Source organism: Anguilla rostrata, chromosome 1 (assembly GCF_018555375.3).
Source record: "Anguilla rostrata isolate EN2019 chromosome 1, ASM1855537v3, whole genome shotgun sequence".
Taxonomy (NCBI): Eukaryota; Metazoa; Chordata; class Actinopteri; order Anguilliformes; family Anguillidae; genus Anguilla; species Anguilla rostrata.
The window spans coordinates 26,712,156-26,734,501 of NC_057933.1; the positions used below are offsets into that span (position 1 = coordinate 26,712,156).

Consider the following 22,346-nt stretch of genomic DNA (forward strand, 5'->3'; position numbering starts at 1 on the left):
CCGAAAAGAAGGGTGTAAGGGGGTAAAACGCGCCGTTAAATGGCACACTCCAGCTCCCAGAGGCCAGCGGTTCATTCCGATGGATAGCCCAACCCGCCCACGCTCCGTTTTCAAATATTTCACAGAGAGCGGTTAGCCCAGCGCTACTGGCACTAGACGTTAATGGCAGAAGCAGCACGTTTGCAGAAGTGCTCTCAAGTTCGGTAATAAATTACGACTCCGCACACAGCCAAGAGGCTCCCGTTAAGGAGAGTGAACAAATTTTCAGAGGATCCTGTTTATGGTTGAGCAGCTGAGTCCATCACAAACTGAATTCCACTGTTGCCGTAATGATCACTGAGGACCCCTCAAATCTTAAGAGAACCGTCGCTCCAAGGGCGTGCCAATAGAGGAATTCAAGGCCTGTTCTGATCTATATTCTCTCACCAGCATCTGTTGGCGCATCTACAGTTAACCCAGCAATATGCAACGCTGCAGCCCCTCAGTTGAGTGTTTGAAGGGATAGAGGGACGCCATGTTAGTCGGCATGGCGACAGGTCACAGACCGGACTGCCACAGCGTAATGAGAGACTCGTGCTGGCTCTGACATTTGCATCATTTCAAACCGCCAGACTGGAGTTTTCACAAGACTTATTCATGCACGGCAACCCCAACTGCATGACAGCACGACTATATCCTGCATACCCGCCGGACCGGGAGTCAGCAGGACTGAACCAGCTTCACAGTGCTGCTTCCTGCTGAAGTCCTCTCACAGGAAGGACAAGAAATAATACAATAATACAAATTACAATTACAACTAATTACAATAACGTATTACCATTATATTACTACGAATACCGTTTCTGATAACATTAATAGCACATAAGAAACAATATTAACAGTACCGCTCGACACATTTTACTTGTTACACTGATATCACTGTCATAAGTTAACAGTGAGGAAGTACTGCAGTACCGCTAACATTGCTATCACTTTCACTGAATACCATCCACTAATACGCGTGAATGAGCGGGAAGTCGAACTGATTCAGTGTCCTCTCCATTCTCAAAACGGCTCTGTTGTATTCTACTTAGGTAGAGGCAGTTATTCGAGGCGGAATTAAAGACAAGGTTTCGAGACGAGGCAGTCATCACACTGTCTGGATTACACCCTCCCTCCAGCTTCATCACTAAAGCAGGTGCTGCTCACGCACACTTCTCAAGCAACATCTGCTTCAATGATGCACCCCTGCCAAATCACGCCAAAAGTAAACACACCGACCAATCATCTGTCAACATGTGCATACACTGGCCAATCATACTCTCTCACTCTCTTTCTCTCACTCGCTCTCTCATACAATCACACGCAGAGCTGCTGCTTACATCTGTGTCATGATCTTGTGCAGGAAGACGCCATCCACGAGGTCCATGAACACAGACAGCTTATCCTCCGAGCCGTTACCGAGAGGCCCCAAGGTTTTCACCTGCAGAGAGAGAGGGATTTATCAGTCAAAAATGAAAATACTTCTTTCACAGGTCCCCTCGGACGTCATCCTGCTCCAGGAATGTGGCATTCCGTTCCGGGAGTTGGATGGCATTCTGGGGGGAGAATGGAGATTGGGAGACTCTCTCTGGTCTGGCTCTAACATCGCCAGAGCTGATGGGGTCGGCACGTCGGTGAAAAATCCCTTTGTGCGAATAACATCAAGCAACATTGTAGAGAGTGGGCAAATCCTCGTCACCGATCTCGAGGTCGGGGGTTCCCCACTCAGGGTCATCAACGTGTACGGCCCCACCAGCGTGGCCGAGAGGGTCTCCCTCTTTACAAAACTATCACCACTTTTACATTGCACAATGAGGTTGTCGTGGGGGATTTCAACTGTGCACTAACAGACGAGGACCGAAGCAGACTCAGATGGGACCGATCCAGCGACCTGCTGCGGTCCCTCATAGAGGATTTCTCCCTCCGCGACGCCGGGCGCCTCTCCCCCAACACACGTGGGTAGTTCCTCTGGCAGCTCCTCTTCTAGAATTTATTTGTTTCTGCTCTCCCCAGGCCTGGGGGTGTCCGCTTATTCCATCCAGGCGGTGCACTTCTCAGACCACCACATGGTGACCGTGTCCCTGGCCTGGAAGAAACCTATAACCGTGGGTAAGGGGCTCTGGCGAATGAACACCAGCCATCTCCAAGACCCCCAGGTGCGACTCTCCTTCTCGAGACGTTGCCTGGAGTGGGTGAGTCTTAAACATCTCTTTGACTCCCTGGTGGAGTGGTGGGAGATGGTGAAGGAGCGAGTACGAGGATACTTCCGGGCAGTCGGGCAGAGGAAGGCAAAGGAAAGGAGGGCAGCTTTGTATATCACAATGCTGCCCTCCAGAGACTGAGCCTCCTTCAGTCCCGAGGCCTGGATGTTAGCAGTGAAATTGTACAGACTCGGCAGAGCCTCACCACCCTCTACCGGGAAGAGCGGGAAAAATGTACCTTCCGCTCCAAGCTCCAGGGCCTCGAGGAGGATGAGAAGTGCACACGGTTTTTCTTCCGCAGGGCGCGGTCTAAGACTAACAACATCGTGTCTCTCTATAACAACAGAGGTGTGGTGGTGTCTGAAGAGGCGGCGGTCCGGGAGGTGGCCGGGGAGTTCTACGGGGGCCTTTATAGTGAGAGGCCCTCCGACAGGGCTCTCATGGACACCTTCCTGGGCCGCCTTGACAGACGTCTGGGCGATGAGCAGATGGCCCTCCGGCGCTGGACGAAGATCTGCCTGACTGACATAACGGGCAGAGTGGTGGTCAACCGGCAGCCTTCTGACCCGTTTGCCATCAGGTCTGGCGTCAGACAGGGGTGCACTCTAGCATCTCTCCTGTACGTCATCTACCTGGAACCGTTTCTCCAGGTCATCAGGGCCAGCCCCAGAGTGGCGGGTTACCCGCTGCCGGGGGCTAGGGGAGAACGGCTAAAGGTGATGGCGTACATGGACGACATCACCATCGTCGCCACAGATAGTCGCTCCATCGCTTGTGCCACCAAGGTGTTGGACGACTTCTGTGCGGCCACTGGCGCCTTGGTCAACAGGGACAAGAGCAAACTGTTTCTGTCTCCCGATTACAGTGAGCCTCTAACCATTTCCTTCCCTGTACACAGAGACACCATCAAGCTCTCGGGGGTGACCTTCCAGGCTGACAGAGGAGGGCGAACGAGCTGGGAGGGAGCCCTACGCCACGTCCAGAACAAAACCCGGAGCTGGAGTGCGCGGCCCCTGACCATGGCGGGTAAGATCCTGGTCCTGAAGGCAACTGTCCTGCCCATTCTTCTGGGGAGGGTGTTTCCCCCATACAAAGCCACCAGCAAGCAAATTGCTAGGTTTGCCTTTCGCTTTATCTGGGGGAGCAATATGGAAAAACTGAGTAGAGCCACCCTCCTCAAAGAGGAGAGGAATAGGGGGCGGGGGGTCCCGGACATAGTCACAATCATTATGGTGCAAGGTCTGGCCGCCCTGGTCCAGAACGCTGGGAAGGCGGGAAAGGCCTCTGGTGCCTATGCCAGGTACTATGCCACCCCCTTCCTACGGGCAATGGGCCTGGGTGTGCTGGACCTTACCATACTGTATAGCTGGGACCCCCCCATGTCTATCAGGCCCTGAAGGACTTTGCTTTCGGGACGGGATTGCCCAGGGCTGGCCTGACCTCGTGGAGCTATAAAATCATCATGGCTCATTTAAGATCAAACGAGACTGCCACGCTCCCGAGGTCAGGGCCGGCCCGGACCCGCAAGTCATCTGGGCAAATGTGACACACAAGTGTCTTACCAACAAACAAAAAGACATTGCCTGGATGACAGCTCACAGGTGTCTCCCCACAAGAGTTTTTATGTACCGCAGGCACTTAGCCCTGACTGAGCACTGCCCCCACGGTTGCACTGACTCGGAACACATTTACCACCTGTTCTGGGAGTGCACCATGGCTAGGCGGGTCTGGGGCCTTGTTGTTTCATCTGTCTCCCATAACAGGTTGCTGCCGAGGTCCTCCCTGTCGGCTGAGAACGTCCTCTACGGTCCCCGAGAGGGACTCAAGACCCCAGAGATGGGAAATTCGGAGGCATTAGCACAGTTAAAGTCATGTGATCGCAGTGCAATCTGCCAAATGTGCATGTGCGATGACACCACTTGTATGAAAAAGGCGCTTCTCCCAACACTGATGTAGAGGGACACAGGAGTCGAACATGAAAGAGAAAGTGCCAGGATCAACACTACGAGTTTAGCCTGGTTAAATAAAACAATAAAAGCCATCACACTCTCTCTGTGTAGGTATAGGCCTACATGTCACTTGTTTCTGCATAGCTGTGGCTTTTTAATATCGGATGTTGATGTTGGGTGTGCAATTCAGGCAGGAGGCTTGGCGGGTGTGGGTCTGCCCCTCTGAAGAGCGGAGGGGGGCGCAGATTTAAGAACAAGAGAGAGAAAAGCAAAACAAAGACCGGGACAGGACAGGAATTGCCTACCGATTTGCTGGCCAAACAGGATGCGGGGTCAGGGTGAGAGAGAATCGGGGCCGGTTCCTGGGGTTTTCGCTCACCTTGAGGTCAAGTGACAGCGCAAGTGCGCTAGACCGGGCGCACCCGCTGTGCAGCGCTGCGGTTTTAGCGACTGAACTGAATTTGGTCCGGTTTTAAAACATGTACATACATTAGCCTGGAACTCGCCGACAGAGGACAAATACTCGGCATACTAAAACCTCCCAGCATAGCACTCGTACATCAAAAGTTAGCAGCCCAAGTGTAAGTCGGGCTCAAATAATGAACAGGGTCATTATAGCCTACAAGCGGAAAAAACTGCTTTTAAGAGAACTTGAATATTTTAAACGTTTTTTAACTTATATTTTTCAAGAATATTTTCATGTCTTCAGACTTTGTATTTGTTTGTATGCTTTGGTTAAAAAAAAGCCCGATAGCACTGGGATATTCATAATAAAACGATTCTTTGGGGGTGACACCAACGCACTTTATGACACTCGGGTACATGTATGGCACTCTACCATCGTACAGGGATACTGGCTTGATAAACGTAAGTTTACCACGGTGTTCATTTGCCGTTTGGGCCAATTTCAAGAAAACACATTGCGATTTCAATGCCTACGTATCCATCAAATATTTCAAAAGATAACAGTAACAGCTCTGATAATGTAACGATTATGAGGCTGGTTATTTTATTTGACATTTTCAAAAACACTGATTTTAATATGCTAAAACTAATCTTTGAATGTTTCGTTTAGGTAAAACCGCATAGGCCTATTCAGCAAATAAAGCAGCGCAAATTCAAAGTAGATCTTTGGACTTTACACTTTCGTCCTCTAACATGACTATTCACTTCAAAATAAATACTTTCCCCAATTGTCTGACGCAAAAGCACATCGGAACCTAAGCAGGAAATGTTACCCGGTGTTTAGGACCAGCGAGTGAGTAGGCTACCAATTTAATAATGTAAGACAGACTGATCAGAGATTGCATTTCTATATCTAATAAAACAGCAAACGAAATAATTCAATCCAATGTCATACGATACTAGTATTTAGGCAGACTCGAGTCCACACCATTAGATCGGCTAAAATTTTCAATTAGAGTAGCCTATGCATATTGCACAATGCTGACATTATGATCTGGTTTAAAGACTGATTTGAATTCCACCTGAAATGGTGCGGTATGCTCAAACTAAAGTTAAAAATTACTGCTCTCCAAAAAAAAAAAAAAAAAAAAAAAAACTTGTCGAGAAAGCTGACCAAGTCAGCCCCCATGTTAAACTCGCCCAAGGCACACCTTCGTTTGCAATTTCGCTCGTGGTCTACCCCGTATCAGCTCACTGGCTACGTTTGCCATAGCAAGGCAGGTGAACATGAAACCACAGCAGCGAACCTAGCTCCATCTTGCTAGCTGGCTGGCTGACTAGTGAAACACAATGGTAGGCTACTTACCCAAACCACCAGCGGGGAATCCAAAAAGTTGACCATAAGTTCGGAAACCGTAACATCCATGTTTGAAGAGCTGTAATATCCCACGGTTAAATAGACAAATATCTTCGTGAGGGCTAAGGATCCACGATATTACCATGCATGCTCGCTCCCCAGAGAACAATACCAGTTAAATCAGGCATCGCGCAGACCCGCCGTAGCCGGTCTGTGCACACTATCAAAACCCAGCTCAGTTTTTTTTGCTGTTCAATAATATCCACGTTGTTCCCTTATAGTGTCGGTTTACCACTGGGTACCCCCAAAAAGTAGTGTTGCTTTTTAGTTAAAGTTCAAAAGTGCTCCCTCCTTTTTTTCCAGTTCGATCAGTAGCCTATATCAAGCGCTGTTGAAAAAGAAGTCCAAGCCGCATGACGAGAAAGTTAGCAGTGCAATACTGTATGCTTAAAATATCAAATTTCCAGATCCCATTCCGTTCAGAAAAGTGTTCGCTTGGAGCCCAGCAAGAAAGCCACTTCCACTAGCCTATGTTAACTTAGCTAGTTGGCTATATTGTTGAAAAAAACTAGTCAGGCAGAAAGCAGAAAAAATGCCTTAACTGGAATTAGCTAGCCAGCCACCTGGCGAGTGATAAATCCCGATATCGTTGCACAATTGGTTACAGTTGAGGCTGCCAGCTGCAATACGGAAGAACCAAAAAGTTACAAATATTACCGTTACAGCAACCACCTCCTCGCCATTCAGCAAACTACCTCGCGCTATTTCTCTCAGCATCCAACCTGTAACCACAAGAGCGACATCCCTTACTGACGTCTCCCGTAACCAATCAAAACTCGACTAAGCCTTGAGTAGAATAAAAAACGAACCGAGCAGAGCATTGTCCGTACAGAAAAGCAAACCACCTGACGAAAGGACATAGGTTTAGGCTAATGTTTAACATTTTCAATCGCACCTTGTGCTGGTCTGGCTATGGTATAGCCGCCTCTGTAGGGCAGTTTTGTTACATTTTAAATCAAACCGCAATTAATCCAATGTATGTTGGCTACGTTTGTTGTATTCGTTTCTTAGATATGGAATTTAAGTTTTGCGGTTGTTGAAATTATTGTGTGAATGTATAAAATAATAAAAAGGAATTCAAGCGACATTTTTCTGCCAACTCTCATGAAAGTTGTCAACAACCCAACGTCTCTCTCCCTTGTTTCAAGGCACCATTGTAATAAAGAAACGCCTCGGTGTCATTTTACCTGAACCGTTTAACGGCTCCTTAAATGCGTAAACCAAGCTCTTAAAACTAACTCTCTACATTTTAACTGTGTGATATTGTCTTCGGTTTCAAAATTTTAATAATATGCGGATCAAATACTACCGGGTGCCAAGGACTCCTTTTCTTAGCGACCATCGTCCAAATGTTTTATTTATTTATTTTATTGTATTGTGAACATATTGGGGATTCTGAGAAAATCGAATTTAAGAAAGTAAAATGTCGATTGTAATGGGAAGGGTAAGTGTACACATTTGAATATAATTATTAGTCAAAAATTATACAATGATATTTCAAAGTCTTTATTGTGTGGTGTAGCAGAGTCTAACTCGCGTGGTCAGTAATTGGTGGAACACTGCAGTTACACAGTTAAGGTAGGTCAACTTGACGAAGTTGTCCTGGATAATGGAATGTGTATAATTGCTTAAATCGATATCTGAGAGAATTAAAATGAATAAAAAGTATGAGATTTAAAATGAAACGAGAATTAAAATGATGTAGACATACTGTATTTTTTCTTTAATTGTCTCATAGAGTCCTCAGTAAGAATCATTAATTATTAACAGATACAGTAAATAGCATGTACAAATGAATTGTATATGAAGGTCAGTTCTGCCCTCTCGTGATCACTAGTATGAAATCGGTGATATAGGTAGGCTATATATACGGTATACCGACTTGTATTGTAAGTGACAATAAATGGTAGACAACATCAACATCAGCATCGTTAAAATCCAAAGGAATTAAAGGTGAAAAGGGGGTAAAGAGGTATCTATCTCTTTGAAAACCGACTGACAAAAGTAACAGGACAGGCTAATCAAGTTCGCTATAGTTCGCAATTGATTCAAATGCGCAGAATCTGCATTTTGTGACATCATAATGACAATCATTTGGTTTATTGTGACGTCTCATAAAGCTTTTTATTTAAGTACGGCGCTGTCAATTCATACACCACTATCTTAGCTGGATATCATTCGAGGCATTTGTTTGTTGTATTTTAACTTTGGATGGCATTGATTTTATCCTAATGGCCTTGAACTTTCTGAAAATGTGTGGAAAACCTGCCAGGTAGGAATTGTCTTTATTTCCGAATACATTTCTAATTTTATTTCTATATTTTGTCTGTTTTACACTCAGTTGACCATTACGTACACACAGAAATGGAAGCCATATTATGAACAAAGCCGCATAGGACCCATATAGTCAAATATCTATTTAATAAATATTTAAATCCCTACAGTACATTACTGGCGTTTGGCAGCCACGTTTATCCAGGGCAAATTACAATGAGAAGACAAATTGAGGATAAATATTTATACATACATTTGTATCATATTAACATATATGTATTTAACATTTGTATATCCCATCTTTTGAATGTAGCCATGATATTAGCCACTATCATCAAAGACTCATATCCAAAGTGACTAAGCAAATATGTGCTAAATTTTCTCTTACGTATCACACCAGCAACAGTAACAAACAACAGGTTGGCTTTAGAAGTCAGTGAATAGACTTAAGGGTGACAATGGCGGTAAAGTAAAAACACTAAACAAAAAGCAAAAGTAGAAAATATATTCGTGACACATTTTCCATTAAAGTGTACAGAGGGCCCAACAGTGATCTTTGTATGAAAAATCTTATTTTGCAAAGCAGCTGGTTATTTCCTATTTTATTTTATGTCACTCATTAAGGCCATCATTACACCAAAATCATACATACAATACACTGACTTGCTTGGAAAGTGACAGTAAAGGGTTGCCTACATTATTAAAATTCAGAGGTATTAGTGGTGAAAAAGGGGTAAAGAGGTGCAAATCAATCAATCAATCAATCAATCAATATTTATCTATACAACAGATGCTCAAAGTGACTGACAAAAGTAACAGGGACAGGCTAAGTTTGCTCATAGGCCTAAGTATCACAACAGCAATAAATACTGACAGGCATCAATAATAATAATTGTTGCTGCTGTTATTTTCGTTACCAACAACAACAATAATAATAAATTGTGAAGTGTGGTTGCCGCCAATGCAAAGTCGACTTTGTTCTGAACAGAGTGAACAGTGGTAGGTAGTTTCTATGTTGTTCTGGCGGTGACTATGGTGTTTTAGGTGGTGTCTAGGGTCTTTCTAGGTGGTTGCTATAGAGTTCTAGGTGGTTGCTAGAGTGTTATAGGTGGTTGCTATGGAGTTCTAGGCGGTTGCTAGGGTGTTCTAGGTGGTTGCTATGGAGTTTTAGGCGGTTGCTGGGGTGATGCTAGGTGGATGCTATGGATTTCTTGGTGGTTGATAGGGCGTTTCTGGTTGCTATGGAATTCAAAGCAGTTGCTAACTTGTTCTAGGTGGTTGCTATGGAGTTTTAGGTGGTTGCTAGGGTGTTGCTAGGTGGTCGCTATGGAGTTCTAGGCGGTCGCTAGGGTGTTGCTAGGTGGTTGCTATGGAGTTCTAGGTGGTTGCTATGTTGTTCTAGGCAGTTGCTAGGGTATTACTAGGTTGTTGCTATGGAGTTCTTGGCAGTTGCTAGGGTGTTCTACGTGGTAACTAGGGTGTTGATATGGAGTTCTGGGTGGTTGCTAGGGTATTCTAGGTGGTTGCTAAGGAGTTATAGGTGGTGTCTAAGGTGTTGCTAGGTGGTTGCTGTGGGGTTCTAGACGGTTGCTAGGGTGTTACTATGTGGTTGCTATGGAGTTCTAGGCGGTTGCTAGGGTGTTCTTGGTAGTTGCTAGGGTGCTGCTAGGTGGTTGCTAGGGAGTTCTGCGTGGTTGATAGGGTGTTGCTAAGTGGTTGCTATGTTGTTCTAGGCAGTTGCCATGGAGTTTTAGGAGGTTGCTAGGGTGTTGTTTGGTGGTTGCTATGGAGTTCTAGGCAGTTGCTACGATGCTGCTAGGTGGTTGCTATGGAGTTCCAGGCGGTTGTTAGGCTGTTTTAGGTTGTTGCCAGGCTGTTGCTAGGTGGTTGCTCGGTCTTTACTCAGTCCAATGATGCGACCCGTAATTCTCGTAATATGTCAAACTGTTCAATAGTTATCAAGATCAAGAGGAAAAGATCAAAGTGACTTTAAAAGAGGGTTCATTAATGGGGCATGGATGGTATGAGCTCCCATCACAAAGACTGCTCAACTGGTTAGTGAATTTAGATTTATGGGAAAGACATCGGTAAATAGGGCTGGAAATCGTGCTTGAAAGTGTGCATTCCATGATCGTGATGCTTGTGCATTAGTTCGATATTTTAAAAAAATGGAAGAGTAACTCTTCCTCAGTTGACTGAGAATGTCTACGCAGGATGTGATCAGAGTGTCAGCAAGAGCAGTACATAAATTCCTCATTAAAAAGACATGCACATTTTTTTCAGTGGTGCAAAAACCATAGGCACTGGTCTACAGATACTGTATGTGGAAATAAGTGATATGGTCAGATGAGTCATCCTTCACCATATTTGGGCAAGCGCATGTGCAGCAAGAGAATGGTACAGGCCTGAATACATGACCCCTACAGTGACAGGATACTGTGGCTCTGCTATGCTGTGGGGGGCACGCTTCTGGCATGGTTTGGGTCCACTTATCCGCTTAAAGGGAAGGGTCACTGCAAATCGATACAAAGTTACTCTTGAGTGATCACATTTATCCTATGATTAAACATGGTCTTTTCTGGGATGACAATGCCCCCATCAATGCCCATGAATTTGGATGAGATGTTGGATGTCAGGTGTCCATAATATTGTAGTAGTATAGTAATGTCATTTTAGCAATTTGGCAACATGACCTTCATTCTTCATTCATTTTCAGGAAAGTCACATTGACTATGCTGGGACTAGATAATGCGGGGAAAACAGCAACTGTGAGAGTCATTAAAGGAGGTGAGATTTTCCTGGCCATCTAGAGATAAAACCATGTATGCAGTGTTCCTCTTACAGACAATAAAAGCGAGAATAGAAAGTTGAAAATGGCAGAAAAGCATGGAAATTTAAATAAAATCCACAGCATTCTTACATGGCCTGTCATGACAGTGATAAACCATGCATATGATAAATAATCTCTCTTACCTTCTTTTACTGTAATAATAATAATAATAATTACATTACAGATTACATTACAGGCATTTAGCAGACGCTCTTATCCAGAGCGACTTACACAACTTTTACATAGCATTTTACATTGTATCCATTTATACAGCTGGATATACACTGAAGCAATTTCGGTTAAGTACCTTGCTCAAGGGTACAACGGCAGTGTCCTACCCGGGAATCGAACCTGCGACCTTTCGGTTACAAGCCCAGTTCCTTACCCACTGTGCTACACTGCCGCCGCATTAATAATAATGGTGATGATGATGATTAATACACTTTTTTATCTTAGAAAACCCTGAGGATGTGCTTCCCAATGTGGGATTTTCTGCTGTGGGCCTGAAGAAGGGCCAGGTTGATTTGTCCATCTTCGACCTGGGCGGGACAGAGAGTTTCAGGGACATTTGGAGGCACTACTTCCCCGAGTCCCATGGTGTCATTTTCGTGGTGGACTCCAGCGATGTCCAACGGATGCAGGAAACCAGGAAAGTCCTGGCCAAAGTCCTTGGGCACCCTCGTGTCGCTGGGAAGCCAGTTCTTCTGTGAGTACACACTGACTCGACCGCTGGGAACGCAGGCATACGCAGACAAATAGCTTGCCCTCTACTGGGCAAACATAATTACTGCATCGTCAGTTTAACCATGTGACTTGTAACACCTGTTGTTCGAAAATGTCCATTCTTTTACGAATTTAAATAACAAAAACTAAATTAACATGGGATACTGGATATTATTCCATGGCATGGACATGAGAAAAAAAATACCTTGTTTTTGAGAAGAGTGTCATGTGTCCCAATTTATGTTGATGCAGTCTATTTAAAAAAGAAAGCCAACCTTATTTACTTGTGATTAACATAATAAATACATTTTCTCCATTCCCCTCTCTTCTCTCAGTCTGGCAAACAAACAGGATGTGAATGGGGCCCTGTGCGAGGATGACATCATTGACCGTCTGTCGCTGGAGGAAACCGTTACCCTGAACAAATGCTACTGTCAAATCGTGAGTGTTCCTGGGGTTAGGCTGAGACAGATGGTTATGGGTTAAGACTACAGCATACAGTTGTGATGTAACAGCATCGTGTCTGACAGCAGTGGAAAGGCAGGGGTTCCCAAGCATTTTCATCTGAATGTCCTACCACCCTCTGTCTGAGGACACCAAGCTCAATAAAATGCCTGTTTACACCTGCACCCAAGACAAGCTATTAGCATCATGCCAATGCATTAAGTATAATGATCAAAATACTACCAGCGAGACAAATTAGTCAATTATTAAAAATGAAACTACAAACTAAATTTTAAGGGGTAATATGTTCTTATACATAAAAAACGTGAGCCTCATGAGTGGAATAACCCTTCAGGTACCGTGCTCGGCTGTGAAAAAGGTCGGGAAGAAAGCCATCAAGAGCGGGCTGGACTGGCTTTTGAAAACCGTGGCCAGAGATTACGATGTCATCAGTGAGCGTGTGCAGAAGGACACGGAGGAGCAGAGGGAGAAGGAGGCTGTGGAGATGAGAGAGCGGGTCGAGAGGGTGCGTCTGATTCGGGAGGAGAGGTGAGGGTCATTTTTTACTCAAGCTCCAAGCCCATTCACTTTCTGAATGAACACATATCTGCATTCTGATATTTGAATCACCTCAACTGCCCTGACCCACAGATCGAATCTGCTGATTTCCACTTTACACAGTATCAGAAACGGCCCAAATAAAGCTAACTTTATCTGAGAAAATAAGTAGCCCAATTACAATTAGAGTAGAAATCCATCATGCTCACAGATTGAGCCAAGGACCTACTTTTGCTCACTCTGTAAGACTATAAAAACAAAGCAGCTATCTATATGAATTACCCAAACAAAGAAATGGCTACGTTTTTACATATTTACAAAATGTACTGGTACTGAAATATTTAACTTTGAGATTCCTCTGTAGGGTTTGTTCAGTTGGGTTCTCTGAAGCATTGTATTTTCTCCAAAGGGAAAACAGGGAACGGGAGGAGGCTGAACAAGAGGGAAGGACAACAGAGACAGAAGATGAGGGCAACATGGCTAACCTATTCAAGCCAACAGGAGACATCAACTCCGAGGTGAGAACATGGATTGCTACATTTTGAATTGTAGCAACTCAACTGTACCTAAAATGGAGCACTGACAGATTGATAAGTCTATTTAAATTATTTAGTGCATAGTGTTTCATACCACCAAAATCTTCACTTTCAGAAAACACATTGGTAAAATTTCAGAACTTACAACATCCAATAACGGGAACAGGAAGGATGTTGATGTCAAATATATACTAATATATTTCCAGCTTGTTTGAGATCTCACTCTCTCTCTCTCTCTCTCTCTCTCTCTCTCTCTCCCTCCCTCCCTCCCTCCCTCTCTCTCTGTATGGGTAGATGGGGGACAAGCAGAAAACAAACAGTGAGCTGCAGATCACAAAGACTGACGCAGGTAAACCCATCTCACCTGACAGACATGCACAATTAATCATTCAACTAGTTTAAGTTCAAAATGTTCTGTTCTAAACCAGATTATATTCTGGAATTATTTTGTACCACATAATCTGTTGTATACTGTGTCCTGTACTTGTATTGCTGTCTCTTCACTGCAACAACCTTGTTTGTCTGTACCCTCTTGAATTTATGGGGGAGGCTGCAGCTCAGAGAGAGCTTAACAAATACAGTTGACCTGACCTTAAAACGGAAAAGAAAAAGCAGAACATTATACCTGTTCCCTCTGCTCCTGCAGACAGCTGTCCAGAAAAGAAGTGGAAGTTTTGGCAGTGGAAGAAGAACAGGGTGGGGCCTCTGTCGTCAGTCTCAGCTAAAACACCTCGCCGCCTCATGTCTGGTTTTAAACTGTTCAGGCGCAATGCTGTGGCCCCCCTTTAAGAGCAGAATTGAGTGACATTGAAATTATCTTCTGCTCAGCCTTTTCGATTTGAGCCAGAGCAGGACATTACTCAGCAGGGCAGCACCGACAACAGCCCTCATTAAATGAATCTAAATGATGAAGATCGCAGGCCAGGGGAAATGAGAGTAGGGCGTAAGAGATGGTGTTTGTGCAGCAAGTGCTCGCCATTGCCAACAGAGACAGAAAAGTTGTTTGTTGTAAAGAGCTCTATCTTCTAGCAGCAGTCATTCAAAGTCACTTGACCATATGGATCAAACTATTGTTTTTGGTGAAAATGAAACATCGTCCCCATTAATTTAATTGACATAACGTTATTATTGATCGGCATTGTACATATGAGCTCAAGCCAGTGATAATACTTCCTTTGAATGCATAATCCCTAATGATCATACACGCTGATATATTAAGATGTTTAGCTTTTGAATCCATCCTATTCACAGATATCCGGTGTGTCATATCACACACAAATTCTGAGCCATTGTATTGGTATTTTTCAACATTATCCCAACTGCTGGGCAAAACAAGTGACTTAACCTCCAGTGCAACCTTTTTTACGTCATCTACCCGAAGTCTCTTGCGCGCCTAAAATAATGGTGATCTCCATCTTTTGTGTGGTTTTAACAACACATTAAGCCTTACAAGTCTTAACAGGTGAGGTTCCCTTTAAATAGAAATGCCTTAAAGACTAACAGTTATGTCCATAAGAAAACCGGCCACAGTTTGTGTGTGGATAATTCTGAAGCTGTCTTTAATCACGTTTATTGGACCCACACCAGAACCAGTTTCCTCATCACTGTTGGTACACAGTTCTTCTTCATCTGACCTTTCTGCTTCTTCTGTTTTAGAAGGCATTTGATCTTACGGAGGTGCATCCGCTAAAACTGGTTCTTCACCTTCCTCTTGAATCTGGTTTTCACCTTCTGCTTTCTGCTACCTTTGTTGAGATTGGATGAAACTTGTCTGCTTTCAGTCTCAGTTTTGTGTTTTCCTCTGCTTGAGGTCTGTATGGCCTAAGAATATTCTGGGTTTGGATTCTGAATGATTGAGGGATTTGCGCAGGTTGCTGAAGTCTTTGGAACAACTTCAAATTCACAACCCTGGTCGCAATGCAGTCTTTCTGGGTATCCAAAGCGTGGGATTAAAATCCTGAACAATCTTCTCTGTGGCTGTTTTCCCTGACTTCTTCCAAGTTGGATTAGCTTGTGCAAACCACGTAAGATGATCAGCTAACACCAGAATATATTCATAGCCTCCCTTACTTTGCTCAAAATGCAGCAAGTTAACAGAAACTAACTCAAGGGGTATGCTGGTTTTGATGGAACCCATAGGTGCTCAGTCTGGAATGCTTAGCCGTCTTCGTTTTATGCAAGCACACTTCTTTGTCGCGTAATCCTCCACCTCCTGATGTATATAAGGTCAATGAAATCTTTCACCAGCTAAGTGGGTTACTTTAGCAGCTCCAAGTCAACAAGCAGGCTCTTCAGTACCACCAATGTTAGCTTGTCTGGTAACACCAACTGCTTACGTGGTCCTGACTGTCTGTCAAGGATTTCATCTTCAAACACAAATTTGTTGCACTCATGCACAAGTCTTCTGGTGTCTCATCCCATCTCCTTTTGTCCTTTTCGTTGGGAAGCCAGGCATTCTCCATGAGCATAATCTCTTCTTTGATGACTGGATCATCCTGGCATGCTGTTTTAATGCATTAGACAAGGGTGACATAAAATGACTGTTGAATCTCTTCCTCCATGTTGTCCGATGAGCAGAGTCTCAAAGAAGCTACCCCTGATACACCATCCTTTTAACATCTTTTCTTCCTTGCCATGTGGCTGAAACATGCACTGCCAAAGTTAAAAGTTCTTGATCCATATCCAGTTGCATGCATTTTTCCATCTTGATGCTGGTAGAGCCCACTGCTGTGTCTTTCTTGGCCACAGCGAAAACAATGTGAGCAATTTTGACTTGTTTGACAAAGTGTCGACATTTGCCTCTCTTATTAGCTTTATCTCCATTCGCAAAACTGGAAGCTGACAAATCACATCAACTCTCAGCTGAACAGTCAGCAGGCTTGATCATCTTTTCCTAGTTGTTTAAGAATGGATACTTGAGTTGCCAGTTCCAAGATTGCAATACAGTTTGCTTGGACTTCCCCCTAAACTTTTCTACTGGAAGTCAGTGCAGTGATCTCCCGACTGTGGTACTTTCTTGTAGCAGCCCAATGCTCTCTGTCCCTCTTGCCCACAGCAGAAACAATGTGAGCAAGTTCCACTATCTTTTGTCCAGAGCAAGCAATTGAGAGTCCCTTGTCTTCCAAGCTCAGCAGTTGCTGGCTCTTCACTTGCTCACTCTTCAAGTCGCCATCTACAGGATATAAATAGTACGACATGTTAGCAGTGAACTCCAAATAATTCTTAAAGGGCACCCCACACCTGTTAAGACTTGTACAGTGTGTTGTAAATGCCCTCAACTATGGAAACATGTTGTAAGGACCACACAAAAGATTTCAGTTATTTAAAAAAACCCCAGCCTTTAAAGGAGTAACATGGTGGTTGAACGTGACACTTCCCAGTTGTCTTTAGGCAACAACAAAACAAATGTGCATAATTTTTTTATTATTCAGTCATTTCAATGTACTTTAAAACGTATTTTTCTAAGCCTACATTTCCCACTATAAAAGTTCACCCGAACCGTCTGGGCGTGGTAATGAGAACTGTCAGTTAGCTATGATTGACAGACCGTGCCCCGTTACCATAGCTACCCCCATGATATGCGCTATTTTTGGGAGACTTTTCACATGCTAGCTAGCTTAGTAGTATATCAAGTATCGATAGATAGCTAAGGTAAGGACGTTGATTTATATCCAATTATAATTTTTGCTATCTAGCTAACCAAGTTAAGATAAACGCACAACTATAACGTCCTCATAAAAGCAAACTAGCTAGCTAACGTTATCGATAACATTTCCTTATGAAAGCAAACTACCTAGCTAGCTAACGTTAGCTAGCTAGCTAAATGAATGCAACCAGAAATAATCTAATATTCCTTAAAAGGCACTCTAATTTAAGTGAACCTAACGTTAGTCAAATATTTGCATTGTCTTGCCTGTAAGCCAGCGGCGCAAACTATGGGTCTCGAGTTATCCATGGGTTTACGGGGCGTGGAGAGGGGAGTGGTTACTGTGTTCGTGACGCACCAAGTTGACAACTTTCTCAACCGGTTGAAAATAGGACGATAAATTTAAAACGCATATTTATCCATTTATATCCATATTTATTGACTTGTTTGACAAAGTGTCGACATTTGCCTCTCGTATAGCTTCATCTCCATTCGCAAAACTGGAAGCTGACAAATCACATCAACTCTCAGCTAAACAGTCAGCAGGCTTGATCCTCTTTTCCTAGTTGTTGACCTCCCAGAGTTTTCCGACTGTGGTACTTTCTTGTAGCAGCTCAATGCTCTCTGTCCCTCTTGCCCACAGCAGAAACAATGTGAGCAAGTTCCACTATCTTTTGTCCAGGGCAAGCAATTGAGAGTCCCTTGTCTTCCAAGCTCAGCAGTTGCTCGCTCTTCACTTGCTCACTCTTCAAGTCGTGAACAATATATTTGAACAGTTCAAGCTCTTTGATAGCTGTAGCTGCCGGGATGTTCAACTCTTGTTCACCTCCCAATGACCCAGTGATGAAGATCTGAAGATGCCATTTCCAGTTCACAGGGTCAAACATTCTCACAGCTTCTCTTGTACTGTCAAGTCTATGTGATTCCTTGATCAGCAGTCTTTGGCCCGCAGGAGTTGCCGATTCCACGTACAGGCCACCAAAATGTTACCAGTCTGCCCAGGGTGATGGAACTGGGAAGTAACTGGGAATGATAAGAAAATCAGATACAGTTCGTGTGTGGATTATTCTGGTGCTTTCTTTAATTAGCTCCCTTTCTGGAACCCACATCTGAACCATAGTTTTCTTATTGTAGTTATAGAGTGCCATCTACAGGATATACATAGTATTTAAATAGTATATTAAAAAACCCCAGCCTTTAATAAAAAATTTGACCAATGGAGATCGCCATTATTTTAGACACGCAATGCACTTTGGGTAGATTACATAAATTAGTTGCACTGTAGGTTAACTCAGTTGTTTTGTCTAGCAGTTGCGGTTAGTAATATTGAAACATATCAATACAATGCCTCAGAATTTGTGTTTGATGTGATACATGGGATATCTGTGAATAGGATGGATTCTAAAGTTAACATCTTAGTGTATCAGCATGTATTATCATTAGGGATTATGTATGTAAAGTAGGTATTATCACTGCCATAAACTCATATACGATGCGGATCAATAATAACTTTACGTCGATTGTATTAATGTACACGTTTAATTTTCACCAAAAGCGATAGTTTGATCCTGATGGTCAAGTGACTTTGAATGGCTGCTGCTAGAAAGTGGAGCTCTTCACAACAGACAACTTTTTCGTCTCTGTTGGCATAGGTGAGCAGTTGTTGCACAGACACCATCGCTTATTCCGTACTTTTGTCTCCTCTGGACTCAGATCTTCATTGTTTTGATTTATTCGATGAGGGCTGTTCTCGGTGCTTTCCTCCTGAGTAATGTCCCGCTCTTGCTCGAATCAAAAAGACTGTATTGAAGACATTATCAATGCTGATCAGTGGGCAACAGCAATGGACTAAGACCTGTGTAACCATCTGACATCACTACCCAGAATATGACTGTATTAACAATGGCGACCTATGAGTTGAAGGAATTAAAAAACTTCTAAATGACTAAAATCTTTTAATTCCTTGTGAATAATAAACAATTACAAATTCAAATTTAAATTTGATGTGTCTACTTTCTGAGCCCACTAAATATTGTTCTAATTTGAGGAAAGAGATCAGGTGAAATCAGACCCTCCACGCCTAACCTAACAACAAGCAAATAGGTGGATATTTTCGGACAAGTTATATTTTGGCAGCTGAAGTACCCTCACTGCCTCCTGTAATAGAACCACTGTTTCAAAACAAACTACAGCACCGCATACATGTCCTTTGTCTATGCCCTGGTATTTAAAACAATTTACAGGTGTGGAAAAGCACTCTGAGGGCATGGTTTAAACCAGATTGCTTTTACAATCCAATGCACATGCAATGTGAGCTCCCATGGCCCTGCAACTCTTGTACAACATTGTGTGGCCATGGAAAAAACCACCCCCAGTACAAAGACTACCGATATCTAGCGGTGGATAGTCCAGGGTTCAGAAAGGAAAAGTCCTGCCATGTGCTTCTTCCACCCATGAACTCAGCCAGCCAATTTCACTAATGATTTCTACCTCATGGCTGATTAATTGTGGAACTAGCAAATCCAGTGGACTGGAAAAAATATTGGGGAGGACTTTTACGTCTGAACCTTCATTTTCCACTTTTCCAATTTCCTTATTCCGTTTAACCGTTCATACGAGATTTAGTGGTTCACACAGGTAGTAAAACAGTTTTCATTATCCGTGTGTACCAGGATTGAAAACACAGATTAACAAGAGTCCATATAAACTGTAGTATAAACTCACAATGTTCTAGACCTTCCAGCAACACTATATTCCATTCAGATTAAATCACACTTTTAATAAAAAAATGAAATTAATTGAAATTAAATTAAATTGAAAAATAATATCTGGTCCATTAGAATATTTCATATTTTGAATACATAACCAAAAATGATCACAGATATGTTCAACTGAAAAGCTTTTTTTTTTAAGTAAGGGAATACAAAAGCTATCTACATTGTGAAAGAAAGGTTAGTACAGGTTATAGTATTTTAATGAAGTCTTGGCTAATTTAATTTGCTCTCCTGAATGGGATAGTATCCTGGAGTAGTTCTATACATGTTTTATTTCCATCCTTTTGCCTAACTTGATAATGAATCATGAGGTGTGAGTTAAGTTCAAACCACCTGTTTTGTACTTCCAAATAATTTATCTGTGAGGACAACATGATTATGAATGACCCAAATGCTGCACAACAGATCAGCGGTGAGTCAACAGAAAGCACTGCATTGCTGGTGATGACGCTTAAATTAATTTCACCTGGATGCACTCAACATTTGCACTTTCCTTTCTATTAAAATTGTATTTGAAAATTTTGGCCCCTCTCTTGGCTTTGTACTCACTGTAAAGTGTTGTAATGAAGACTTTTTCATTAAGTTATCCGTTACCTTTTCGAAGTTGTTCGATATTTTTTTTCTTTGTTAGTGAAGACTTAGCTGCATATAACGTTAGCTAGATAGCATGCATGCAGGATCGAATTCATTTTCCAATTGAAATAAATGCCGGTGAATTGCCAAGCTAGCTAAGTTGCAACTATAAATAGTAACAGCAGTTCCTATTGGAGGGGAAAACAGCAGGATAGAAGAACAGAATTTGATGCAAAAGCTACTCAACCTGGGGCATTCAGCTGCGTAAGGTAACTAGCTAAAAATAACGTTACTTGCAGGTCCAACAGAAAACTCCGCGATGCTTTTCATCCCCTTGGCGAACTTCAGCTGACACCACCAAAGAAAAGTAACTCCAAGGTTGACTCTAGTTTTTTCAATGAGCCCTGTCAGGTTGTCTTTTAGCTTCGCTCCATCTAGGCTTCTTAGCATCTGCCACTGCAGCAAACTAGCAACAAACACTTCGTTGGAATCATATCCCAAACCACAAGCTCTGTGACCATGCATAAAGAGCACCAGGCCCAGAAATGTCCTGAACACCTTTTAGAATAACAAATACTGGTAAAAGGTGCACAAATTTGGCTAAAGTGTGTAAAGACTGAGATTGCCAGTGCATCATAGATATGCCTTAGTGTAGTTATAATATTATCAAATCATAAATCCTGCATTTAGAATTTTGAGGTCTCATTCAAATTGAATAACAGCCATTGAAATATAAAAGTCTCAAAATCACCAATAGAATAGGGCAGGGATCAGCAACTCATGATCCTCGAGGGCCGAGAAATGCTGGTTTTCCACCCTCCCTTTGCCTGGGAGTCAAGTGTGAAGACAGTCCGGCCAATCAGTAGCACTAATTACCCGGGAGGAAAGAAAACCAGGGCTGGATTTGGATTCGAGTTGATGATCCCTGGAACAGGGGGTCTTGTGTAAGGATCCACTGGGTTTAAACTGAGTTATGTTTGCAGAAAAAAGTCTGATTTTTAATGCTAATTTTTTAGGGGTATCCATAGCACAGTAATGGTGTAATTGAGCTATACCAAAATCGGTCGTTCGCGAGTCCATGGTGATTGTAGTCCACATGCAAAATGGCACTGAGATGGGTTCGAAATGGAGATATCAAGGTTCAGCCCTTGCTGTTTTACTTGGGAGAGCTGACCAACCCAAACATATACTGAGCGCGTTAATGAATCATTAATGCGGTGTGCGTGAGGTTTAATCCACCAGGTGTGAGTGGTGGCCCCAGGCTACTTCTTTCCACAATGCAGCCCACAGCCAAGGTTGCATGGAGTTCAGTTGAAGGAAAACATGCGGCTCCGGCATAGTCCACGGGTGCCCTCTGGACAGTTTGAAAGCCGGGTGGGCATAGACAAGCCAGAGGGAGACACTTCATGTGCAGTTTTGTGGGGCCCTGATCAATTAATGGAGGTTGCTGGTGTGGTGCAAGACTGCTCCAGCGCAGGGGTTTTCATCCTTTTGTGTTCCAGGCACCCCCAACCTGGTGCAATGGCATCCAGGAGACTCCCATCAAAGTTATAAAGGGCTATATTTAAAATATTTTTAAACCCAATCTATGAATTTTCCCAAATGTACAATGTCCTCCATAATGTCAGGGACAAAGACATTTTTCTTTCTTGATTTGCCTCTGCGTTCCATAATTTTAGTAATAAAACAATTCCCATGAGGTTAAAGTACAGTTTCTCAGCAAAGCAATTTGTCCAAAAAAAAAAACATGGTGCCCTGAAATGGAGGGGGTTACTTAAAATGAATTGCTGTAATTTCCACATGGTGAATTTAAAATGTATAAAAATAGCCTTTAACAAAAGTGTTTGATTACAAATCTAAACTTGTGAACTATAGTCAAAGCAAGAAAACACATCTTTGTCCCAAACATTATGGAGGGCAGCGTATATATAGTCACTGCATATCAAGTCTGGCAAGGGACCCCCCTACAGTGCCTTTAAAGACCCCCTTTTGAAA

The 22,346-nt window shown here is 43.1% G+C and overlaps 1 protein-coding gene and 1 pseudogene across 1 annotated transcript; one reads left to right on the forward strand and one right to left on the reverse strand.

Annotated features, from left to right (window-relative positions):
* The window catches only part of LOC135253286 (serine/threonine-protein phosphatase 4 regulatory subunit 3-like), a 20,701-nt pseudogene extending 13,973 nt beyond the window's left edge, over positions 1-6,728 (reverse strand).
* LOC135253289 (ADP-ribosylation factor-like protein 13B) lies at positions 5,373-15,293 on the forward strand. Its single transcript, XM_064332394.1, has 8 exons — positions 5,373-5,454; positions 10,984-11,054; positions 11,554-11,803; positions 12,156-12,261; positions 12,620-12,813; positions 13,232-13,340; positions 13,653-13,707; positions 14,005-15,293. Coding segments are annotated over exons 1-8 (930 nt in total). The 5' UTR covers positions 5,373-5,452; the 3' UTR covers positions 14,148-15,293.
* Positions 15,294-22,346: the final 7,053 nt, after the last annotated feature.

Bases quoted from the DNA above. Each gene is read 5' to 3' on its own strand.
- LOC135253289 (XM_064332394.1), top strand. The intron at 12,814-13,231 runs GTGAGGGTCATT...TTTTCTCCAAAG, and splicing joins CGTCTGATTCGGGAGGAGAG to GGAAAACAGGGAACGGGAGG. The intron at 13,341-13,652 runs GTGAGAACATGG...CTGTATGGGTAG, and splicing joins CAGGAGACATCAACTCCGAG to ATGGGGGACAAGCAGAAAAC.